The sequence below is a fragment of the Phoenix dactylifera genome, unplaced genomic scaffold (genome assembly GCF_009389715.1).
Source record: "Phoenix dactylifera cultivar Barhee BC4 unplaced genomic scaffold, palm_55x_up_171113_PBpolish2nd_filt_p 000265F, whole genome shotgun sequence".
Lineage (NCBI taxonomy): Eukaryota > Viridiplantae > Streptophyta > Magnoliopsida > Arecales > Arecaceae > Phoenix > Phoenix dactylifera.
In genome coordinates, this window is record NW_024067754.1 from 669,259 (window position 1) to 694,961 (window position 25,703).

Below are 25,703 nucleotides of genomic sequence, written 5' to 3' on the forward strand. Positions count from 1 at the left end.
GTTTGCCAGCCATTGCTAGCTCAAACACTAGAATAAGATAGACGAAAAGCTAAGCCGTTGTCAGGGAAAGTTGCTTTTTTATCCTTTTTTTTATAAATAAAAATATAAAATCCAATTCAGAAAATATATTAGGTTATTTTATTTTTATTTTTTATTTTTAAATAATTTTTATTATTTTTGGAAAAAAAATAAAAATAAAAAATTTCTACTTTCATTTTTTTAAAGTTGATTCTCGTACGTCCCTTCACCCAACCTCCCAATCTTGAAGCCGCCCTCCAGCCTTACATATTATAATATATATTATATATTATATTATGATATAATATAATATAATATATTATATATACTATAATAATATATTATATAAATATTATAATATTATAATATATATAATAAATTATATTATATATTATTATAAATAATATAATATAATATTAGGTTGGAGGTATTTTAGGAAGAAAATAAAAAGATTATTTTACGGACTCATGGAAAAATGACTTATCCACCTCCCATATTATTTTTTTTTAAAAAAGCAAACCAACATATTATCTATTGCAAAAAATTTGAAAAATAAAAATAGATTTTTTTTTTTGTTTCTAGTTAAAAAAAAGTAAATGCAGCCTAGACATCATACCTTCTTTTTAAATAAGATATGGAAAAATTTTTGTACACCTCTTTTAATTTCATCATTTAAAGAAAAGACATTTGCCTTAAATAAGAGTGCTCTGTTTATAAAGATCCACATTGGATGGAGAAACCCGCTTATGTTTTAAACCTGACCTCTATGTATGAGCTTGTGCGTGCCTGTTTGGCTCTCGCATCCCTTTCACCGACGTTTATCTTTGGCTCCCTCGCTCCGGCCTCCGCTCTCCACCTCTCCTCCTCTCATCGCTGTCACCATCTTTTCCTCCACGAAAGCCTAATCAACAATCTTCATCAGCCCAGAGCACGCTTTCTCCAGACCACATGGCTGCAAGGCGTAAAGTAGAAAGGAACAAAACTCCCCACAATGTCCCGTGCTATGTCAGTATGTCACAATCTCATTCCTTCTAACCATTCCCACCATTCCCTTTATTTATCCTCCTCAATCTCTCATTTCCCATATAGAGCTCTAACGAGAGACGAAGAAATGGCCCTCCAGTGTTAGGCTCTGAGAGAGGGAGGGAAGGCATGGCGGCTTCTTCTTCTTCTTCTTCGGAGCCTGCGGAGACTCTGGAGTACACGCCCACATGGGTCGTGGCTGCCGTCTGCACCGTTATCGTCGTCATTTCTCTCCTAGCCGAGCGGTTCCTTCACTACCTCGGAAAGGTACGCTCAAAGCTACCATTTTTCTTCTTTTCGTTGCTTCTTTTCAGTGTTTGTTATCTTTTTGGTGAATTGCGGAGTTGAAATGGACTGAAGTTGAACTAGGTTCTTGAAGTTTTGATGTTTTCGCTACGAAAGTTTTCATTTTTCTTCTCTCGGAAGCAAAAAGTTGTCATTTTTTTTAAGTTGGCAGGACTAATCTATTAGATATGCTGAGTTGAGAAGGAACTTGTGGTTCCTTATAATTCTGTTGGACACCTGATGCAGGACAGAGAATCAGCATCAATGAAGATGGAAGCGATAGGGATGAGGACGCTGATCCAGGGGGTTGATTATGATTGAAACCCAACCGTGGAGTGCTGGATTAAGAGTCCTTTTTGCATTTGAGTTCTGGTTTAGCCAAGTCAAGAGTCTTTCTTATGTTTTGTTCCTGAATTAAGTCAGGATTAGCATTTTTGTTTGATTAAGTCTCTGAGTTACGAGTCCTTGTTGGTTTATCCTTAAGATTTAGTTTTTCTTTGAGTCCGTTTGCTATGAGTTAGGGTGTGTGCGATCCTATATAAGGAATCGCAAGGAGGGCTCGTTCCTTCTTCTTCTTGGTTAATATTTTTTCAGCCGCCATGGTTAATGGAAAACTACGTTGAAAACACAGCGTGAATCCTCTGTTTTGTTCCCTGTTCTTTGGTTGAAACAGAGACTTACTTGTTGGATTTGCAGCGTCTTCTTCATTCCGAGTTCCGTCTCAGGTCTGCAGTGCTGCGAATCTGATTTTCCCTACGCTTCCCCGCATCAACACCAGTTGGGATTTTTAGGCTCTCTGTTGTACTTCCCGGTTCTGAGTATTGGGTTTTGATGGTGCGCATAATGGATGACGCGAAGATTCTCGGACAAATGAACAGTGGTGGTGGGAGTGGGCCCACACCGCCACTAATTGCTATTTTTGGTGCCCGATAAAAATGCCAATTTAGTGGGAGGAGGGTGGACCATGAGAGCGCCATGGACTTAGAACCTGAGACGATTCCTCCTATAGTCCTATACGATAACCAAACCATGATCTATATAGGCATGCATCATCATGTCTATTCAAGTTTGTACCTACACTGTGCTAGTGTGGCACCATATGGGGTCCGGTACCAAGACGGCGAATCTTGATTTCAACTATTTCTTTGATCAAAGGTTCGATCTTTTCTCGACGCATATTTTTGTAAATCATACTTTACAATTTCAATATCTTTTAGGTCTTCATCTTCTCATTTCCTTCGCACTTCAAATAAATTTGAGACCCTTTCCTTAGTGGAGCCAATCACATCTTAATCTCTGATTGATGCAACTCCTCTGCCTCATCTTTATGAACTTTTAAATTTTTCCTTGCTGATTTAATTGTGTATTCTCAATAACATTGCATTGTATCATTATTAACCAAAAGATATGCATACTGAATGCAATTTTAGTATGGATGTATGTGCATGTTCTTACTGAAGCCAGAGGCCCCAAAGATTTATAATGGCATGTACATCCATGATTTTGTAGTGAAGCAGAGCAGTGGATGAGTACAGAAGCTAAAATGCTTTAATTTATTGGTAGGTTATTTATTGGTAAACTCTAAAATAACATGAATGGACAATTGTGGATGTTAGAATAACAAGGTCGGCAGAAAATTAAAAGGAATTGATTGGAAGTGGAAAGAAAGGATCCAGTGAACCTTCTCACAATTGTTTATCTTTATTTGGGTTTGTTTGGTAGAACCTGATCCATAATGAAGATGCCAATTTGGATGACAAATCTTTCTGATATGGCTGTTTTCTGTCCACACACATCCTTGACAAACTACAGAAATGTTCATCACAAAGTTTGATGGTGATCAGGTCATGTTGTATGTTTCATATCAGATTGGAGTGCATGAGAAGTATGAAGTCATCATGTATTTAAATGACGTAAAAAATCTTTTTACCATGTGTTTGTAGTCCTTATCTGTTAATTTTCTCCTGGCATTTTTTGGCATCTTCTAGCACTTCTTTAATTATTTTGTTTCACATTACCTTTCAGTTTTTGAAACACAACCAACAAGATGCACTTTTTGAAGCCTTACAGAAGCTAAAGGAAGGTTAGTTGTAATGGGGACAATCTACCCCCACCCCCTTTCTCTTAAACAGTGCTCTTGCCTTGTGGCTAATTCTGATGGAGTATTACTATCATGGTTACAGATAGTTAGCAGGGTAGCCTGATGTTATGCATTTTTTATTACAAGATATCTATGCTTACATAATATTAATGTAATCTTCTATTGTTTTTATGTATCTGTATATGGTCTGTATATATAGAGTCTGCAGATATGTGCACTCTATTGTAGATACATAAAGTCCTAGTTCAGTGGAAAATGCTTATGGAACTGTAGCTGTCTATATTACTACATACTGCCCAAAACATTTTCATTGACTCCAATGCTTGTTCCTCGAGTTTCATTGTATCAAATCATGGAATTGTATTGATGGGACTTTGCATGCCATCCGTGAAAAATTTAACCATTTGGTCTGTTTTGATGTAATAAAACCCTCTTATCTCCCTCTCTTCCATTTTGCCGAATGATGATTTACATCAAATTTGAGCCCAGCACTTGTCACTTTTCTTACCTTTTTTACAATTAGCAAACATTTTCGGTTCTAATACGAAAAAAACATCTGACCCCTTTCTGATAAAAATTACTGTTCGTTTAATAAATAAATCCCGACTACATGTACACCTTGTTTTTCCTTCTGGAATTTTAGCATTGATCCACCATTTTTCATGGAACAGAAACCACCTTTAAAGCCCATGATTCTCTTAGCCAATATAATATGCACTCTTTCCCATCATTGGCTTATTGCAGTGCATTCTGTCCTCATGCATGAACTGTTTCTCTGATGCTTAACCATCTTCATTGCGGTTTATATGTTCCTCTGGACCTTGTATTTTTCTCATAACAGTCAATCTCCTATCACTAGTTTTGAGGTCCTAACTTTCTCTTCCTGCTCACAACATTCACAAAGCTAGAATAGTGATTCACATGTTGGTCCCTGGTCTTGCATTTTCGCTATTGCAAAACTCATTTCTTCATTACTTGTGGTCCACTACCTTTTGGGCTCTAAGAATTCTTGAGCTTCTCTTTATTAACAATCTTATTTCTAGACCCTGTCTCTTGTTGTTTAATTATTGCCTGCACACATCTTGCTTATTGTATTTGTGGCTTAAATCTCTGTTTCTGGGACTTCACTACCTCTATCCATTGTTTATGTTAAGGCCTGATATATTGTAGACCCTTTTTCTAACAGCTTATAGCTTTCTGGATCTAGTGGTTAGTTAATGTGGTATCAAAAAGGTCATGGATTCAGATCCCCTTTCAGGCCAATTTTGCCTGTTTATTTTCTCGAGTCTTTTCTTCTCTTGACTTGTTCCTAGTTGAGTTGTTCTTGAATTTTTCTTATGTCGAGTCATTCTTGCCCTCTAACAGCTTAAGCTTTTGGGTTGTAATGGTTAGTTAACAATTTTTGCCCTCAACTAATCGTTTCTTTTATTGTCTCATACTGGTCTTCCTTTTATTTTTCATTCTCTTAATTCATCTATAGCTAAGAAAACAGGAACCTAAGTAAATCTCCAGATATGATTACCATCTATATCATACTAGATCAACAACATGAGCATTATCAACCTATTAGTTTCCCATGGAACTCTTACAGATCAGGTCCTGGGAAAATTTGCTGAATCATCTTCTGGAATGTTGATTTGTTGTTTAATTGTACTTTGTCCTCTAAACTACCTTCCTTGTATCATCCTTTTTGGTTGGATCATATAGCTCTTTTCGTGGTGGGTCTATTGTTCATGCAGGTGGCTGTTTCATGTTTCATTTGTTGGAGTCCACATGTGCCCTCCTCAATTTGGGGGTGATTGGAGGTACTAGCATATTGATTTATGCTAGAGCTTTGCCATGTGCAATATATGTAGATAACTCTCGAAGATCAGTATTTGATGGCAATTTCGATCCAATAATTGAATAAATAATTGATTCAATTGGGATAAGAAAAGAAAGATAAACTTTAAAAAGAAAAAACTACAGACAGCTGTTATCTTATAAAGAAACAAAATTGAATGAGTTTATTGGGGTGTACCAAAAAAAATGATTTTATTGGGAGATTCAAAGCCTCAAGGAATCTCTCTCACATTCTTGGGACTTCCATACTCTCCTGATTCCTGAGTTCCAAAGAAAATGGAAAGAGATTAAGGGTGCTTTCTCTTCTCCTTCCTCAATGTTTAAGATTGCAGATCTTCTTGGGATTCTGTTATGTTGATTGGCTTGCATGCTTGATCTAATTCTAAATGCAGGAATCTGATCCAAGGCAGCCAAATCTTCAATCCGTATTGTTATATTTTATTCAAGTCAAATTCAGATTGGAATAATTTAACTCTTGTTTCCTTATGTTGGATCACTTTTCTTTATCTGCTATTTATTCTAGATCAACTTCTGAGGCATGTAATGATTTCAACTTCTAGGCAACACAATGAAGATTGTCCTTACAGAACTAAGCTTACTGGTGGATAATCGGTCAACTATCTTGCAAGTCTTGTTATATTAGTAACCAATGCTCCAGCATAGTAATTGAGTTCATGGTGCATAACTTCCTTTGTGCCAATAATATGTTAAGGACCATCACTGACAAAATACTTGTTTATGCTTGTATGGATGCAGAGTTAATGCTTCTTGGTTTTATATCCCTCCTGTTAACTGTCTTTCAACATACAATCAGCCACATATGCATCCCAGCAAGTATTTCAATGTACATGCTTCCTTGCAAGAAGGAAGGCTTTGCCCCTGAGCATGAGCTCCATCATGGTAAGGCTTTGTCACATGGACTAAGAAGGCATAGCCGGAGACTTTTGTCGGAGAGTTCTGATTCTGAATTTTGCAAAAGACAGGTACATTTGAAAACTTGCTTGTTCGTGGATTCCTGTGAAAGGAATAAAATTATTTGGAAGGATTTCTGAACAAATGTTTAAGTGAATCAATTTCTATTGTGGACCATATAAATATAAGTATTTATCATAGGTTATATAGTAAATAACTGGTCTATCTGCACGAAACGGTTAAAAGAAAATATGTGTCAGATGTAGCATATTATATGTGCATATCAATGAGGCAACTAGTATGCTATGGAAAGGTAAGATGCTTTAGCAAATGAGGTGCATTGCATCCAAGCTTGTATTATCAAGATACTTCAGAAGTTGGGTTTAAACTTTAAAGAGTGTTAATGATATTAGATATTGCAATACTTCATGATAGGATGAAACACTTCTAGACAATTATGTTCTATGTGAAATGATTTACACATAGTTTTTATATTTATATTTACTTCAATTGTAGTTTTAATCAATTCGACTTTAAATATCAGAAGTTGTATGTTTTATAACATTTTCTTGTATCTATGAGGTTCTTGTTCCCAGATCAAGGATGAATGCAGCTAGCGATGGTATCCAAGCCTATTTTACCATGAAATGTCAGAATTTGCATTATACAGATAACTAGCAATAATTTTGAGAGAAGTGAACTAGCAATATTAAATAATGTGATACTTCATGATAAGACAAGATACTTCAGGAAACTTTCTTGTTTGTACGCCATGAAACAATTCTTAGAAGTAACAACAGATAAGTTGACATAAATTAAATCATGGCATACAAAAATAAAGTTTTTAATTTAGTTTTGGCAATTCAAGATTGAAATATCAAGATGTTTAAAATTTTAATGTCTTCTTTGTGTCAACGATTTTATGCTCCTTTGTCAAGGATGGATGAAGATGGTAGATTGATTTAAACAAAAGGTAAGAGTTGAAATTAATTTATTTGTTTTTTCACTTTACATAAAGGAAGTTCTCTTTGTGATAATTAGTGCTAAAAGTTGAGCTGATTGGAAATTGTCTGATGATGTTGCTTTGCGCTAGTTACTTGGTTATTGAACATGTCAGTAGTTCTCTTTGTGTGTGTAAACCCCAATTATTTTGTAACATCTTGAGATAAATTACATAGAATGGTTTATTTTTTGGTCCATCAAATGCACAAAGATTGCTTTCTCCTGAATATTGTCTGATATATGTTATCTATTTAAAGAATAATTAGTTAACATGGGAACTTAAAATGTTTTATATGAGGTGATGTTTCAATGCTTTGACAAGAGTATTATAATCCACATGCATATGTATCTATCTGTTTGCCTTTGCATGGTGAATTTATGGGTATTTTGGTATGCATATGCATTTAGCTGGGAGCAAGGTACACTGTCTCGGTACTGGCTCCGTATCGGTGCCACCCTGCTACTGTGTTAGTATGCCTGGTATGGGGGCTGATTCGGCGTACCCAGTGTTGGCACACCCCTCATACTATGTATCGGCTTGGTACTGGTATGGTACGGCACGCTTCGTACTGCTCAGTTCAGTAACGGTATGGCGTATCTTGGCTGGAAGTTTACCTTTCCCTCATCACTTAAGAATATCTGAATATGCAGCACTCATGTCAATTCTTTTGTACCAATTTTTTTGACAATAGATTTTTGTCAAACTATTAAATCAAACATAACAACGATGCTGTTTCTAGAAGAAATTGATTTGTATTTGCTTGTTAGATGCATAAAAGCACTTTAAAAAAACAGGTCTATATGTTTCTGCTTTGTTGCATAGATTTGTAGTACCTGTGTATTATATCATTTTTCTTTATCATATATATAGTAACTAAGTATGAGAGGATCGTTAAAATCACCTAATAAGTCAAGCGTTCCATATCAATAAAAGAGAGGAATGTCCTACACTGATGTTGACTGTGTTTATTAACGTTACCATGTTTTTATATTATAATCTCTACAGAACCGATAAGTATGAGTAGTGACTAATTTTAGTGATCCTCCATGATTTGATCTCAGGGCAAAGTTCCATTGCTGTCTCTTGAAGCATTGCATCAACTGCATATCTTTATCTTTGTCCTTGCAGTCGTCCATGTTGTGTTTTGTGCCACTACCATGGTTCTAGGAGGAGTAAAGGTAGTGGGGGGTTGACATGTACATACATCTCCTTCCATTCTATATGAATTGACTCAATTCTTTGGTCACTTCTGTAGATCAGAAAATGGAAGCATTGGGAGGACAAAATCAGGAAAGAGAATTCAAAGAGAGAAAGATGTAATGTCTTTTATGTATTGTTTGTGACCCTTAAATTTTATATAGACAATTACTGATGAGTGGCTGTTTTATATGTGATGCCTGATGACATCATTTTGTAGCATCAAGCCATGCTCATTCTCACACTAAGTTTATTATGGAGCGTGCTGTCGGAGTTTGGACAAAGTCAGTGGTCATAAGCTGGACAGTGAGTTGCTATACTCATCTTGCATGATAATTGATTATGTACACATGGGAGTGCTAATCTTTTTATTTAATTGAAGTATTTGTTGAATCGTTACACCAAAAGGTCACCGCTTAGCTATAATAGTTTATAAATAAAATTTTATATGAAAAGAGACCATACAATATTGCTTGTTCATCGAATCACTTTGTGTTAACCTAGGGGAACAAGAATTTTCTTCTTCTTATATTTTAGTTTATGGAGGTGGGTCATCTTATGATCCATGTCTTATTTTCCTCAATAGTTTTTTTCTTTTGGGTAACTTTTTTCTTTTGGGTAGTCCATGCGTCGAAATCAATACCTTGTAATCTTGAGATGAGTTGTTTAACAACAGTAGAAGATTGGGAGCATCCTTTTAGATGATAGCCCATGCATCCATAGGAATCCTTTAAATTTTCCCAATAGATTTTCTGGGTTTTAGTAAATATGTCCGGATTCGCTTGAGTCTTTTCCTTTCATATATTATTTGGGCCTTCTTAAAGACTTAATATATTTATATTGTTTTATTATTAATTTGCTAATAACTTTGTATACGTGGAATGATGAAACAGAACCATGGTATTGTACCATAGCGTAGCTAATGACCCTTCCCTCTTATTTTCTTTTGATTGGCAGTTATATTTTTCTTAGGCAACATTTTAGTATGATACTTAACTGACTGAGGATAAATAGTTCTCGTAAAATATAAATTTGTCTTGAATAATTTGATTCTGAGAAATGGTTCTCTTAATTTCATATTTCATTGTAGATGTCATTCATCAAGCAGTTTTATGCCTCTGTTACCAAAGCAGATTATAGAGCACTACGATCAGGGTTTATCATGGTAAGCCTTGATTATTGGAATGGTGATTATTGGTTTTATATTTTTTTTCCCCTCATTTTGTTGCCAGTGCTGATTCTATGCTCATTTAGTTTTTTCTTTTAGACAATGAACTCTATATATATTGCTTGAAATCCAGAGACACTGCAGTTCAAACACGAACTTTGATTTTTACAAGTACATGATGCTCACACTTGAAGATGATTTTAAGATAGTCGTTGGTATAAGGTAGTAGTCCATAAGAAAGAATTCTGTTTCTAACCCTTATTTAACAATCTTCACTAAATCTAAACTTTTTCTGCATGCAGCTGGTATCTGTGGCTCTTTGTCATCATTTTCCTTTTGCTGAATGTGAATGGTATGCTGAAAGCGATGAGCTGTAGCTTCTATTATTTTAACATCATATAGTTTGTCAATATCTCTATTGTAAGATTTCAAATGATGCACAATTTTCTCATCTTTGCTTTCTACAATTTTCTTCTGGAAGTGGTGTTCTGACCCAGCACAGTTCTATAGATTAAAAGGGCAATTATTAGAACAATATTTATCTAACTGCTTGGTTATAAAATTCACTGATAATTTACCATATCTACAAGTAAATAGTTCTTTGTATGCTTGATGGATAATAATTAGAGTTCTTCATTACTGTTCTAATATAATGTAGTTATTAAAGTGTCCATATTTGTATAATTATACTGTTATTTTTTTGTAGTTTAGATACCAAAATTGGTAAAATGATTGGATATATATATCTTTTATTTGCTATTATATTTATTTTTTTGTAAGGTTCACCGAACTGGTACCATGACCTGTACCAGTTGGCTACTGGTACAGTACGGTATAGGTCCGCAAAGTGCCATGCTGGAGCATACTGCAATAAAGAGAAGGAAGGGGAGAGGGAGAAAAAGATGGAGGAAGAGAGAGAGAGAGAGGGAGGGAGAGGGAGAGTGGAAGGAGAGAGAAGCCAAGGCCGCCGGGAGGGTGGAGATGTGAGCTCCTGCTGCCAGGAAGATGGCTAGGGATGCAGCAATTGCGAAGGCAGATGAACAGATGCGCTCAAGAAGGAGATGGCAGTGTTGACGGAAGGGGAGAGAGAGAGAAAGGGAGGGAGGGGGAAGAGAGAGAAGGGGAGGAGAGAGGCATAGCTGGGATGATCATGTCGATCGGTGAGGGTGAGACGAGCGCAAGCGAATGGGAGAGATCGAGAGACGAACGAAAATTCTCAAACGAACCTGAAGAAGCCCTTGTTAGCCTAGATGCACAAATATATTGATAAATCAATAATTAAATGTTTCTAATATTCAAAAATAGTAAATAAGAAGAATAAACTAGCAAATAATTAACTTGACAATATAATAATAAAATAAAGAAATGAAAGAAGATGGCCTGTGGATCGAAGCACGCTGACGCATTATCCCAATACAGAACCACGTCTTCCCCGTCAGTGCGCCTCCAGGAAAGAAAGAAGAGCATGTTCATGCTTGCAGATAGCTCAAAAGAAACTCAGAAAAATAATTAAAATTATAAGAAGAAGAGAATTTTTTTCTCTCCAATGATCCCTAGAGCCCTTTTTATATAGGCTCTTGGAATAGGGAGAAGAAAAATTTTTCATTGTCTTGAAATGATCCCTAGAGCCCTTTATATAGGCTCAGACGCGTCAAAAGAAGCAAAATGTTCTCCCGCGGATTGATGACATGTCTTCTTGTGCTCCTTTGATCTTGTAGCCTGTTGCATCTTGGCCGCCCATGCTTCCTTCTTTGGGGGTCATTCCATGCTTGCTCTTGCGCGTGGATGCATGACACTTGTCTTGGTCTGCTTTCTTTGGGGATCTTTTCATGTTTGCTCTCTTGCTTGCGCGTGGATGCTTGACACTTGGCCGTTGACCAAATCAAAGCAGACGCAGGCCAAAAGAAGCAGAAAGCCCGTTGCCGCGGAATTTGAATTCAAATTTTGAATTTGAATTCCAATTTTGAATTTGGAGGAAAGGTTTGAAATATTTAATTTAATTCAACAATCCCCACATAAATTAAATATTTAAATGATTTAAAAATCAAAAAAAAGTGCTGAGTATCTTATATTATGTAATAGGTATAGGTACCTTTCGGTTTGAACATTCACTTAGTGACAATTGATTACCTCTGTGGATCCAAGGTGGACTATGCCTTGAACCTTGGTCCATAGCTCAGATTTCATCAACAGCACACATAATATAGCGTGAACAATGCTCGAAGCGGGTTGCGCCTTACGGCCATGCGCAGGTATCTCTTCATGTGTGTTATTAGGGAATAGCCCACTTTCCACAGTCGCGGCCTCATGACTACACATATAGGTTAATCCTTAAAAGGGTACGAGCAAGTAGGTACCCTGCCTCATGGGTCTCGGATTCATTAAGAGTAAAAACTCAACCTAACCCTTGCTTTTTATGAGCATTGTTGCCTTAGGGATGGGAAAACAAATAGTGCTCCTCATTAGTCACTTATCTGGCTTGTTTCTACCCATTGAACCTTTTCAGGTTGGGTTATCACCGTGGTGACTTTACTTATGGGCTTAGCCCCATCTTCCTCGACAACTCTAGAATTACTGTTCTAGACAATCCTTTGGTAAGTTGATCAACTAGATTCTTTTTGGATCTTACAAAATTTAGTACAATCAAGTTATTCTTTAATTTGTATCTCAATGATTTATGGTGCACTTTCAAGTGCCTATTCATTTTCACATTTGCATTTTCTTGATTTCATTTATCTATAGCAGATCTGCAATCACAATGAATAGATATAGAAGGTAATGGTGAAGTCACAAGAGATAAGTCTACCAATAGATCATTTATCTAAGCCACTCAGCCTCAATGCTAGTGGTATCTAGGGCAATTATTTCAGATTCCATGGTGCTCCTAGCCACTACAGTTTGTTTGGTATACTTCTATGATACAACTGCACCTCCTAAAAGGAAGACAAAATCAGTGGTGGATTTGGTGTCAACCGTATCACTGATTCAGTTGGCATTATTATAGCCTTCCAGAACAGCAGGATAACCACAATAGTATAATCCCAGAGATATGGTACCCTTAAGGTACCGGAGAATTCTTTCTAGAGCGGTCCAATGATCATTATTAAGGTTGTGAGTATATCTACTCAGTCAGTTCACAGAGTATGCAATATCAGGTCTGGTATAATTTGCAAAAAATCCTAGAGAACCAATGATCTGGGCATACAAGCTTTGATTGACTGGATCACCTAAGTTCTTCTTTAGATGAAGAGATGGATTATAGGGATTAGATACAGGATGACAATCAAAGTAGTGAAACTTTTTAAGAATCTTCTCCACATAGTGGCTTTGGGACAAAGTTATTCCATCTTCATTCCTTATGATTTTAGTATTTAGGATTAGGTTTGCTTCTCCTAAATCTTTCATATTAAATTTTAGAGATAAAGATTGTTTTACTTCATTAATAATTTCTAAGTCTGTTCCAAAAATTAGGATATCATCTACATATAGACATAAGATTATAATTTTGTTATTCTTTTTTTTATAATATACACATTCATCTGTGTTATTAATTTTAAATCCATTAGTTAAGATTAATTCATCAAATTTAAGGTGCCATTGTTTGGGGGCTTGTTTTAGACCATAAAGAGATCTAATCAACCTACATACCTTTTTCTCTTGACTTGGGACAATGAAACCTTCGTATTGGTCCATGTAGATCTCTTCATCTAGGTTTTCATTCAAGAAAGCAGTTTTAACATCCATTTGATGTATAACCAGCTTATGAATGGAAGCTAAGGCAATAAGGATCCTAATGGTAGTGATTCTAGCTAGAAGGGCATAAACATCAAAGAAGTCAATCCCAGATTTTTGAGTAAAACCTTTGGCTACTAACCTAGCCTTGTATTTATCTACAGTTCCATCTGGCCTAAGTTTCTTCTTAAAGATCCATTTACACCCTATGGGTTTACTTCCTAGGGGTAGGTCTGCCAATTCCCAAGTGTGGTTTTGAACTATGAATTGTATTTCATTATCTATTGCTTCTTTTCAGAAAGGGGCATCTAAAGATTTGATGGCATCCTCTAAAGAAGTAGGGGAGTCTTCTATTAGGAATGTGTAGTAGTCTTCTTCAAAGTTATTTTCAATTTTAGTTCTTTTACTTCTCCTAGGTTCAGTTTCTTCTTCTTCCTCTCTAAATCTGGTTCTGCTTGAACCAATCCCTAAATTATTATTGGTATTTATTTGATCATTTATCCTTGTTTTAAAGAAAAATATACTTTCAAAGTAGATTGCATCTCTTGCTTTCATTATGGTGTTGTTATTAATTTCATTTTTTTTTAGAGTTAAACACTAAAAATCTATTAGCATTACTCTCAATTGCATATCCTATAAATATTGCATCTACTGTTTTGGGTCCAATTTTCTTTCTTTTATTTTCTAAAATTTTTACTTTAACTAAGCACCCCCACACTTTTAAGTATTTTAAGTTAGGTCTTCTATGTTTTTAGATTTCATATGGGGTTTTATCATTATGTTTGAATGGAATTCTATTCAAGATATAAGATGCAGTTACTAGTGCCTCCCTCCAAAGATTTTCTAGTGCACCTGAACTAATTAGCATAGAGTTAACCATATCCATTAAGGTTCTATTCTTTCTTTCAGCTACTCCATTAGATTGGGGTGAATAGGGAGCTGTCACTTCATAAATTATCCCATGTTCTTCACAGAACTGGGTCAGCTCAAATAAGATATATTCACCTCCTCTATCAGACCTTAAGGTTTTAATCTTTTTATCTAGTTAGTTTTCAGCCTCTGCTTTATAGACTTTGAAGTTATTTAATATCTCCTTTTTAGCTTTAATAAGATAAAGGTGACAGTATCTAGAAAGGTCATCTAAACTTCAGGTATGAAGGAAACAGACCTGATAGCAGTCCCAGAGGAGTCAGCCCCACAGGTCACCATGTTGGCCTGGGCGCCAGAAGTGGCAAGACCCTTACTTCTAGGTTGACGAGGAGTAGGATTTTTCCCTAAGGCGATGTTGTTCTTCAATCCTAATAGAATTTAAGACTTGAGTTAGAGACATAGCTCTTTGGGTGTGGCTCAAAGTCTTGGTAAAGTCTGACCAGGTAGAGAAAAGTTTGTCTATGATACAGGCAACTTGGAAAGACTCATCTAGGTGGGTTCCATTTGCCTAGAGTTGAAGAATCAGGATTTCATATTCATGGATTTGATCATTCATAGGTTTGGAATCAACAAATTTAAACTTGCTAAAGACAGAGGCTTTGAATCTCTTTTACCTGGCATCATTAAGTCCATATTTATTTTCTAGGGTATCCGAGAGATTCTTGGCACTCTTAGCTATATAATAAATATCATAAAGCCTACCAGAAAGGGCTCCTAGGTTTCTATGAAGATAGTGGTAGTTGGTTTCTTCTGGAGTCATAGTGGAGGAGGTAAAGGAAGCAGCAGCAGCAGTTTGGGAAGAGGAAGGAGCAGGGTTTGGGTTGCGGCGAGTAGCAGGTCGTGAAGCAGATGGGTTAGATCCATTACTGACTTCAGTAGTGCTCTCACCAATGGCTGAGATCGAGCCTAGGGTGGTGAGCTAGAACCACATTTGATTCTGCCACCTTCTAAAGTTTTGACCATCAAACTTTTTAGGTTTAGCACTAAGGTTTTTAGATGTGTGGGAAGCCATTGATTTGTAGCTTAACACAGTTTTGACACCCGTGAAAAATGAGAAGGTATATATCAAATTATTCCACTGATATCTATTTTGAACTTTGGATATCTAGTTGAAAAGTCCAAAGAATAATAGCCAGATCAGCTTCAGATCGGTGGTGGAGCACTTGGCTCACTTAAGTACCAACCTTTCTTAGGCACGTAGGCCTTTTTGACAAGCTTTTCTTAGACACCATTATTCAATAGATAATTTCACTAGATATCGTTCAATTTCATCCTAAGTGCAATATTAAGCTAGCTCCTATTAATTAACCAATTTTTGAATTTCCGTTTGAATGAAATCTGGAAATTACTCCGTAAGGAGTCCAAATGGAGGTATTAATAAATCTCTTGGAGGTTAGGCAATCTAATATTTTGCTTGAAAAATTAAGCACTACAGTGAAGCTAGCAAAAATGTGTAATAGCTAAAATATACTAAATTCTATGATTTGATACAAATACTAATTTTGAATATGATAATGAGATTCAATGATTTTTGGAGATTGATCTGTGATATCATACCAAGATTGTGCATGCAATATGTGGCAGTTATGATATCATACCAAGATTGTGCATGCAATATATGACAATTGTGATATCATACCAAGATTATGCATGCAATATGTGGTAATTGTGATATCATACCAAGATTATGCATGCAATATGTGGTAAAATGTATAATAAATGTTGCAATTTAAAATCTAGTACTAATAGTACATAAACTTTTCTGGATTGTTAACCTAGATGCACAAATATAATTGATAAATTAATAATTAAATATTTCTAATATTCAAAAAAATTAAATAAGAAGAATAAACTAGCAAATAATTAACTTGACAATAGAATAATAAATAAAAAAATGAAATAAGATGGTCTGTGGATCGAAGCACGCTGACGCGTTGTCCCAGGAAAGTTAGAGATATGACGATTCAGTACAGAACCACGTCTTTTCCTTCAATGCGCCTCTAAGAAAGAAAGAAGAGCATGTTCACACTTGCAGATAGCTCAAAAGAAACTCAGAAAAATAATTAAAATTATGAGGAGAAGAGAATTTTTTTTCTCCCCAATGATCCCTAGAGCCCTTTTTATATAGGCTCTTGGAATAGGGAGAAGAGAAATTTTTCATTATCTTGAAATGATCCCTAGAGCCCTTTATATAGGCTCAAGCGCGTCAAAATAAGCAAAATCTTCTCCCGTGGATTGATGACATGTCTTCTTGTGCTTCTTTGATCCTGTAGCCTGTTGCATCTTGGCCGCCCATGCTTCCTTCCTTCTTGGGGGGCCATTTCATGCTTGCTCTTGCGCGTGGATGCATGACACTTGTTTTGGCCTGCTTTCTTTGGGGATCTTTCCATGTTTGCTCCCTTGCTTGCGCGCGGATGCTTGACACTTGGCCGTTGACCAAGTCAAAGCAGACGCAGGCCAAAAGAAACAGAAAGCCCGTTGACGCGGAATTTGAATTCAAATTTTGAATTTGAATTCCAATTTTGAATTTGGAGGAAAGGCTCGTTGACGCGGAATTTGAACTCAAATTTTGAATTTGAATTCCAATTTTGAATTTGGAGGAAAGGTTTAAAATATTTAATTTAATTCAACAGCCTTTTCTCAAATATATATGTTGAGCCATGCCAATAACCGACTAGTCCGATTCAGTACGCCTCAAATCAGCCGATTCGGCACAGTTCAGTAATTCTTACTTTTTTATGTATTTGTGTGTGCGAGAGAGAGAGAGAGAACCAATGGAAGTGCCACCTATCCCAAATTTGTGAAGCTTTTAACTTTGAATCCCTTCCTGGCACATGCATTGAGGATAGGAGTGCCAATCATCAGACCTCAAGTCCCAATGACTAATAATCGTTAATCATTTATCATCACTTTATGGCTTAATAAAATGGCATAAATGCTCCTCCCTCTCTCTTTGTATCTAAGCTCTTGTTTCAATTAGAGGTGATCCAAGTTCCATTTTCACTAAGTTCTAACAATTATTGTCTAGAAGTGGGCTCAGGCTGGCCCGAGGCTTATCAAGCCAGGCTGACTTCGGGTTGGGCTATGGGCTAGGGCTCAAAAGAGTTCGGATCAGGTTTGGGTTTAAATCTAGAGCCCATATATATTTTGGGTCGGGCTCAGGTATATCCTTAGCCCGGCCTCGGCCCGGCTCGTGCTCAAGCCCAAGCCTAGACAAGGCTCGAAACTAAGCCCAAACTTAGGCCCAAAGCCCAAAATCATTTCCAAAACAGTTATTGTCACCTGCAAAGAGAAAAGGAAAAATGGTAGTTTTAATCAAGTTTGTACCATTTATTAGGAACAAATAAAACCTTCCATTAAGCACTGGCAATTCCTTATAGTGCACTTGTTCTACTCCAAGAGGGCACCATTAAAGTATGAAAACTTGGCATGTTGATTGATTACTAACTGTGACTGGATTGCTTGGACTGATTCCAGTCTAAGATTTGACTGCTTGAGGAAGGCAGCTTAGTTATAGTTGATTTTCCGTCATCCATTTCGAAGTAGAAAATTATCAAAGCTGCAGTTCATCTGCAGTAAAATTGAAAAGAGGATATTGATAAGCTCCTGTACAATATGAAAGTAGATCATTAAATTCTGTGATCCAAGGCAACATTTTATTTGCTCTTGTTTAACCTGTGATTGATATTTTCTTTCCATTTTGATGAAAGCTATGCAGGTTTCTGTATATTATCACAAGTGAATTTACTTTTTCATTCCTAAATTCGTACTTTATGTTTCCTATACTGATGTCCATTTGATTATTTGAATATTTAATGTTTCCCAGGGTGGCACTCATATTTCTGGTTATCTTTCTTGCCACTAATAGTAAGTACAATGAACCATTGTAATTAGCACCAGTTGTCTATGAATAGCTCTTCTCAGGCTGAATGTGCACTAGTTCACTTCGGGTTGCAACCTGGAGTGCTTAACTAAGCTTCTGGGTTCTGACTGAATTGTGTGCATAAGCTGTTAGATTAACTTCAATGATGTTAAGAGTACCATGCTAATCAATGATGTGGGAAATTTCAGCTTCTTCTTGCTGTGGGTACAAAGCTGGAGCACATTATTACTCGTTTGTCTCAAGAGGCTGCAGAGAAACCTGCTGATGAGCAGGAAGCACCAAGAGTGAAGCCATCTGATCACCTTTTCTGGTTTCATCGGCCTGGCATCGTCCTTTACTTAATCCATTTCATCTTATTTCAGAATTCCTTTGAGATTGCATTCTTCTTCTGGATCTGGGTAAGTAAATTTGAGACAAAAGTGTAAACATCAAATGCCATTTTTGGTCACTAATTTATCTTGGTATGCAGAGCACCTATGGCTTTGACTCCTGCATCATGGAAAAAATTGGTTATATCATTCCCAGACTCATTATAGGGTAATAACTGCGTCATCTACTTCTCTATTTCATTCTAGTTTCTCATGAATGTTAGATTTAGGATATAGTATTGGTTGGCTCCATTCTGAGTGCTCTTCTCTCTCTCTCTTTTTTTTTTTTAAAAAAAAAAAGAGCAATATAGAGGCAAGCCACCTCAGAGTCCTCTCTATTTTTACCTATCATTGCTATTCAGTATAATGCATAGATGCTGCTAATTCCCTGATTGAACATACTATTTCCAAGTCCCCCACACTGTTGTTTTAACTGATGATGAGATTGATCGCTTCAACAGTGTGATGGTTCAAGTGCTTTGCAGCTATAGCACTCTTCCTCTGTATGCTATTGTCACCCAGGTAAGATCTTGCATCCCTTTCTTTTCCAGACTTTCCTATACTCAGTGCCTCCATCCATGTACTTATTCATGGTTGTATATATTTGAATGATGAAGATGGGTGACATGTTTAAAAAAGCTATATTTGATGTGCACTTGAGATTGACCCTGCATGGTTGGGCCGAGGGTGCAAGGAAAAGAAAGAGGCCGGGTATTTCTTCATTTCTAAATAAGTTTAGCTCCAAAAGCAAGAGACAAGACAAGTCTGGCAATGAGGTCCAGATGCAGAAGATGGCCTCTGAAGCCTCTGCAGGTTTTCAAAATGCCCAACCAGGAATTGTTGCATCACCAGTTGAGCATTCAGAAAACACAAGCAGTCTAGAAATGACATCAATTGTGGAAGAGAGCTTGTAGCATCATTTGTCACTTAATATCAGGGAAGTTAGCAGTCGCGTGATATTTTTTTTCCTTTAATGTTATATATGTTAAAATAAGTTACTAGTAGAGCCATGACATTGCCAGTGGGATTTCCGTGTTGTTCTTATAAAAATCAGTCTTTCTAATTGGATCTTGAGATGACAACTGGTCAGTTGAGCGACTATATTATTAAGTTTTCACCAATCCAGGCTTCCAGCAGTCATCTTTCCTTGCTTTCTATTGTTCTGAATATGCATCACGGGGAACTCCCCGACTAAATATTGATATTTGTGATTCGGCTTGTTGCCGAACTACAAAAGCTTCAGGGATGCACAGGATCTCCTCTTGTGATTTGGAGCCACCAAACTCAGCTTCTGAATCTCCGCTTTATTAGGCGGCAGTGCCAGTTGTTGGCAATCACATATTGCATTCAAGGGTGTGACGAAGCACTTGCAATGTAAATCAGATATGCTGAATTGTGAAATATGTGCATAAAAATGGAAGGCTTTATGGCGGACAGATACCAAACAATTGCATTGTCACTACCATTCTTCTTTTACCTTGTAGGTAGAGAAAGTTCATTCAGATGATAAGAAGATACAAGAGAGGAAACAAATACTAGACCAAGGTTTATTATGCCGGTATATACTACCCATCCGGCGTATAGTACCATACCATTGCTGAAGGTAGACTCAATACAGGAGGCAAAATTTTGGTACGCTGAACCGACCCCGTACCGAACAATACTGCATAGTGTACCACAATGGTACCGGTATGAGATTCGATGGTGTGCTTTGTATTAAACAGTATCGAAACTTAAATTTTATCATCTGAATGTAATATATAGCAAAATTTGCTATCTCAACCTAATTATGGGCAAAGCCATCATTTTAAGATGCTTGATCGAGCAAAGTTAGGGAATTTTCATGAATGTTACCAAATCACATTTGTTGAATCTCCCTCCGTCATAATTCATATGGAATGCCCGACATTGACACATGGATATTTCAGCAACAAGAAAAGCAGCCTTCCTGAACTTGAGAAATTGCATTCTTCTAACTGCCCTAAATATCAAGCCTCAAAATCTAGTTGTCCTAGGGATACTTGTCAAGATTTATATTTCTGCTTTTGGTCAAGATTCTGCATTTGTCAAGATTTGTATTATTGCTTTTGATAGAGATGCATCATCTCTTTGCAGCTTCAAAAACTTCTAGGAATAGTTTGTCTTTTGCTGACTTTTAAACAGCAAAGCAGACCTCATTGTGCTACTAAACACGTGGTGCCTTTTGTTTGGAATGGTTCAAACAGTAGCCCAAAAGCAATCAACACTGGAAGCATTATTCATCATTTAAGCTTCCTCCCAACTCTAGTAAAAATCTGCTTAGCCACTTGCATATTTATTAACAAGAGATCAAGTAAAGCCACCAAAAAGAAAAAAAAATTGTACTGGAGTGGCTTATCACCATTATTCCATATCAACATCCACGATGGATGGGAGGTGACCAAACATGAGGTAGAATATTATCATTTCCCCCGCAAAATATGAGCAACTGACACACTCTCCTTGAGACCTCATTGCTCACCATGTTCTCAGGAACCATAGATCTCTCAAAGGCATCTTAAAGATGCCGACAGCTTTCTTGAGATGAGGTACCGAGTAAAATCCTTCAGCTGTTCAAGCTGATCATCTGATTGTAGTAAACTATTTGATGAAAGATCAGCAGAAGCTATTGAATTCATTGCATTTTGGTAAGGTTCCTTCTGCTGGCTAAAAGAGCATCTTAAACTTCAAGCACAATGCAGTCATCTAGCAGCAGTTGGCGCCACCAAATACAATCTTTGAAATTTATTGCAACCCATGTGAGAAAATATGGGTTTCAGCAATGCTTTAATATCACCAATAATCCTTGAATGAACAAAGGCCACCCTTGAAATGGTGAAAATGGATCTTCATCTGATATCTCACAAGAATTTGTTGTGCATGTAATTTTGACACATGCTTTATAAATAAATGGCAGTCACAATCCCCACATAACTGTAGGTTCCTCACAATTCTTATTGTTGACAGAAGTACAGCCCTTAGCAAGGCAAATGCTAAAGCAAGCTTCTTGTTGTGCCTCAAAAGCCAAGTCTCTTTATCTTCCTCGCCTAAATCTAACAGAACATCTTCAGTCACTGGGAAAATCCTTCATGTCTTAGCTTTCTCCCGATTTCATCTAGCTAGGAATATATCATGCTGGCCTCTGGATGGGAACAATCTCCTGCAACAAACTCATAAGCAACTCCATCTAATTCAACCCAACTAGACTCTGGTTCAATCCTGATGTCACTATGCTTCAATAAAATCCTCATATTTTGAGGCATCATCCCATCTACTGGCAGCAGCACAGATATTAGATAGTACAACACAGTAACCAGATTGCTGATGCTCTAGTTTGAGAACTTGACTCCTCACTTCATCTACAATTCCGATCTCTATGTGAATCCTACAAGTACCAAGAAGGCACCCAATACCATCACATCTGGCTCCATTGTCATGCTTCTCACGATCCCTTCTGCCTCTTCCAACAACCATGCCCGAATCAACAAATCAACTATGCAACCATAATGCTTCATCTCAGGCTGAACCCCATAAACTTTTGACATATTCACAAAGTACCTGCACCCTTCATCCGCCAACCCACTGTGAGTATATGCAGTTAACATCCCCACAAAGGTTATGTCATTGGGCTTTGTCCCTGATCACTACATCAACTCAAAGGCTACAAGAGACTCACAAGCTGCCATATTAATCACTAACCCTATGATCGGAGCATTCCACCTAGAAATATTCTTTCTAGACAGTGCATGGAAGAGTTTAACAGCTGTCTCGATGCTTCCACACTTGGCATTCATATGAATCAATACCCTAGACTATAGTCATTATCCTAAGTCATCTGGTTCTTGTTGATGTAAGCACGGACCCACATCCCCCGATCCAAGGCTGCAGGATGTGGACAAGCTGAGAGCATATTGACCATTGTAACTTCAATGGGCTTTGCACTCTTCTCCAGTTACATCTTTTTAAAGAGGTGCAGTGCCTTCATGATTACTCTGCATAGCCCGAAATCATGCAGCTCCAAGAAACCACACCTCTTTCCGGCATTAGATCAAATAACTCCCTCACCAAATCCATATACCCATTCAAAGCATACACTGAAACCATCGAATTCCATGACATCACATTCCTAATTGGCATCTTGTCAAACAGCTTCCTTGCCAACAGCAACAACTCACGCCTTGCGAACGCGGACGCCATTGAATTCCAAGTCATGATGTTCCTCCCAACTGGCATTTTATCAAATAAGGATTGAGGTACGTCCAGCTCACCCTTCCCGGAATAATCCGAAATGATCGCTCTCCAAGATACCTCATTTTTCACCGGCATTTCATCAAAAAGCCGCCTGGCGACCTACATTCCCCCGGATTTCACGTACCCATCGACAATCGTGTTCCAAGAGACGATATCAAATGCTTCGGAGCCGAATCAAAGAGCTTCTGAGCCGAATCCATGACCTGACAAGAACAATACAAGCGGAGAAGAGTATTTACAGCATAGACATCGGATTAAAACCCGTGTTTCAGGGCCTGGGAGTGGGTCTGCTGGCCTTCTAAGACGAGACGGAGATTGGAGCTGGTTTGGCGAGAATAGGGAAGGAGAAGCGGTCGGGGAGGGAGCCACCGCCATGGTTGAGGAGGAAGGAGAAGGCGGTGAGGTACTCGCAGGGGCGGCGGCCCCTACGGGAGAAGGCGTGGATGAGGAGGCTGTAGAGGAAGGCGGGAGAGGATGGGGGCAGCGGGGTGGCCTGCGGCGAGGGCGAGGGGGTTGGAGGCCGACGCCGGCGACGACGAGGCGGACGAGGAGGGGGCGGAGGTGGTGGGCGGCGCGGCAGGAGCGGAGGAGGGTCCGGACGAGGCGGGGTCGGGGGGCAGCGCTTTTGGAACTTTGGTTTGGCGGCAGGAGGTTGGATTGCTTTTGAGTTAACATCCAGTAAACCCATCATGTAAGGATCCGATAACTTATGCGGTCAGGTTTGGGTAATTTTAAGATCCGAAACTGACAAAAAGAAAGACGGTTTGTTATTAAATTTTTTTGCATAAATATTTTTCTAAAAATTAAAACTTACATAAATATTCTTTTAAAACTTATATTTATTTCAGTACTTTTATAAAATACTATTTTTACATAAATGCTCCTAATATAACAATTCTTCTAACACCATTAATAAAAACCATATTTATTTTAATTAAAAATAAATAAAATTTTGAAATTAATTTTTTGTCTTCCATCACGATCGCCTTATAAATTTTTTTTCTTCACATCTACCCATTAAAGATATTTTAGGCATTTTAATTTGAAATCGTTACTTTTTTTAACAGCGTTAGATGTCGTAGGTACATATGCAAAAAATAAAGATGAAAAATGAATAATAGCAAAACAAATGTTTGACGAGGGTATATATGCAAATATCAATTTTGGAACAATATTCATGTAAAATTCGATATTTAAGAGATTCATGCAAAAAAAAAAATTATTATTTTAGCTCATTACAAATAATAGTTGCTGTATGATGGCTTGGATAATGTTAGGTGGTTTTTTTCAAAAAAGAATGTGTACAAAATGATTCCATTGCCAACACCGGTAATGATCAAAGGATCTAGTAGAAAATGTCAGGAAAACATTGTTCAAGTCGTTATGTTGAAACAAATAGGTGGACAGGAGACCAAAATGTTGAAGAAGGTATAGATTTAATTGATATAATTACTTGATGCTTTCGTCTCATGCTATAGCTCAGAATTTTAACTAATTAATGGGAACAAAAGGTTAAGAACTTATTTTCTCAATAAATTGTGTAACCAGCAAGGAATTTATTCAAATAATCAGTACTTATATTATTGTTACATGTGACTGCTGCGTATAATTGGTAATAAACATTGAAATCATTATAGTATATACGTGATAAATGAGATAGTTATGCTATATGATAAGATTATTGTTTTATTAGTTCTTAGCATGGATGAGATCCGTTGAGACCAATATGCAACATGCGTGTAATAGTTATCAACTTTTTTGGTAAGAAAATTCAAATAAACAAAAATTGAACATATTGCAATCTAAGCACAATGGTCGAGCAATCCATATGCATGAGATGAAATTGACGACTCCAAATCTATTTTCTCAATGCAATACTGGTAAGACTATAAAAACCAAGATAGCTGAAACTAATGACATTTCTAGGTGAGGGATGTCCACATATTTGAGATTTATATGTTCTTGCAACGTACCGACTATCTTTCATTTGAGCATCACAATAAGTTGTTATGTACATCATGTAGCAACTACTAAAAGAAATAATTGATTAGAAATAGATGTTTGCATAATAAACAAAAGAAAATGGAAATATTTTAAAAATTAATGATTACATAATACTTTCTATCTTTTCTTATCATGGAGCATCCAAACCTACTAAATCATATATGCACCTCATACTACATGAGGAATATCAATGATAATCATGGTCAAACATGCGTTATTTTCTTGGTCAAACCATTTCTTCTGTCAACATCATTAAACATAGAATTTAATACCGAAGACGGTCCCAAAAATACCTGATGAATAAGGATATATAAAGCCAACCTCAAATAGTTGAAAAAAAAATGGATAACTATGATTATAATTACTTTCATTGTGCTTGTTTAAATAGAAAAAGATATATAATCCTTACAAATTAGAAGATAGATATAATCTTCTCAACCTTAGTTTTAGGATTTTAAAAAAATTTTACATTCACGTACATTAGTTGAGCCAAAAATAACTATTAGAAAGTTTCAATGTAGAAAGATTGAATCAAAAAGCACCATCCAATCTGGTTTATCATAGTGCAATTCAAAGATTAAAAAGGAGAAACATAGACTACTAATGAGTGGCCAATTTCAATTTATTAATTTTGGATAAAGACACTATCAAGGGGCTGACAATAAATTTATTTGGATTACAATGGATTTGCTTCATTATCTTATATTTTTTTTGGATGGTTCATATTTTTGAAATGGATGTCTCTTATTTAATCTGTAGCAATGGTAAATGGTTATGATTTGAGGTAACAGTTAAATGTTTAATACTTATTTTTGTGAAAGCCCCTCCTCCTCTTCTCCTCCTCCTCTCTCTCTCCTTCCCCCTCTCTATCACCCCCCTCCCTCTCCCTCCACTTCCAAACTTTGTATTCCATGTTATTTGAACATCAAGATCCTAAATGATTTCTGGAAGATTTCAAATTCAATTAA

At 36.8% G+C, this 25,703-nt stretch overlaps 2 protein-coding genes across 5 annotated transcripts; one reads left to right on the top strand and one right to left on the bottom strand.

Annotated features, from left to right (window-relative positions):
• The first annotated feature begins 844 nt into the window (after positions 1 to 844).
• LOC103718935 (MLO-like protein 13) lies at positions 845 to 19,583 on the top strand. Of its 4 annotated transcripts, none has more exons than XM_039117724.1 (15): positions 845 to 1,027; positions 1,108 to 1,308; positions 3,352 to 3,409; positions 6,026 to 6,252; positions 8,246 to 8,362; positions 8,440 to 8,500; positions 8,602 to 8,687; positions 9,472 to 9,546; positions 9,683 to 9,771; positions 9,852 to 9,901; positions 18,038 to 18,078; positions 18,283 to 18,492; positions 18,564 to 18,631; positions 18,924 to 18,984; positions 19,080 to 19,583. In XM_039117724.1, exons 1-15 carry the CDS (start codon positions 1,010 to 1,012, stop codon positions 19,374 to 19,376), a joined length of 1,659 nt encoding a protein of 552 aa, XP_038973652.1. In that variant the 5' UTR covers positions 845 to 1,009; the 3' UTR covers positions 19,377 to 19,583. The 4 variants fall into 4 exon arrangements, with proteins under 4 accessions (XP_038973652.1, XP_038973651.1, XP_026665015.1 ...); XM_039117723.1 differs by having other exon boundaries at positions 862 to 1,023; XM_026809214.2 differs by lacking the exon at positions 845 to 1,027 and adding an exon at positions 1,573 to 2,481 and having other exon boundaries at positions 1,065 to 1,308.
• Positions 19,584 to 21,708: 2,125 nt separating this feature from the next.
• On the bottom strand, positions 21,709 to 22,806 carry LOC103718945 (pentatricopeptide repeat-containing protein At4g02750-like). Its single transcript, XM_008807961.1, has 3 exons — positions 22,512 to 22,806; positions 21,952 to 22,117; positions 21,709 to 21,865 (listed from the first exon to the last, which is right to left on the bottom strand). Exons 1-3 carry the CDS (start codon positions 22,804 to 22,806, stop codon positions 21,709 to 21,711), a joined length of 618 nt encoding a protein of 205 aa, XP_008806183.1.
• Positions 22,807 to 25,703: the final 2,897 nt, after the last annotated feature.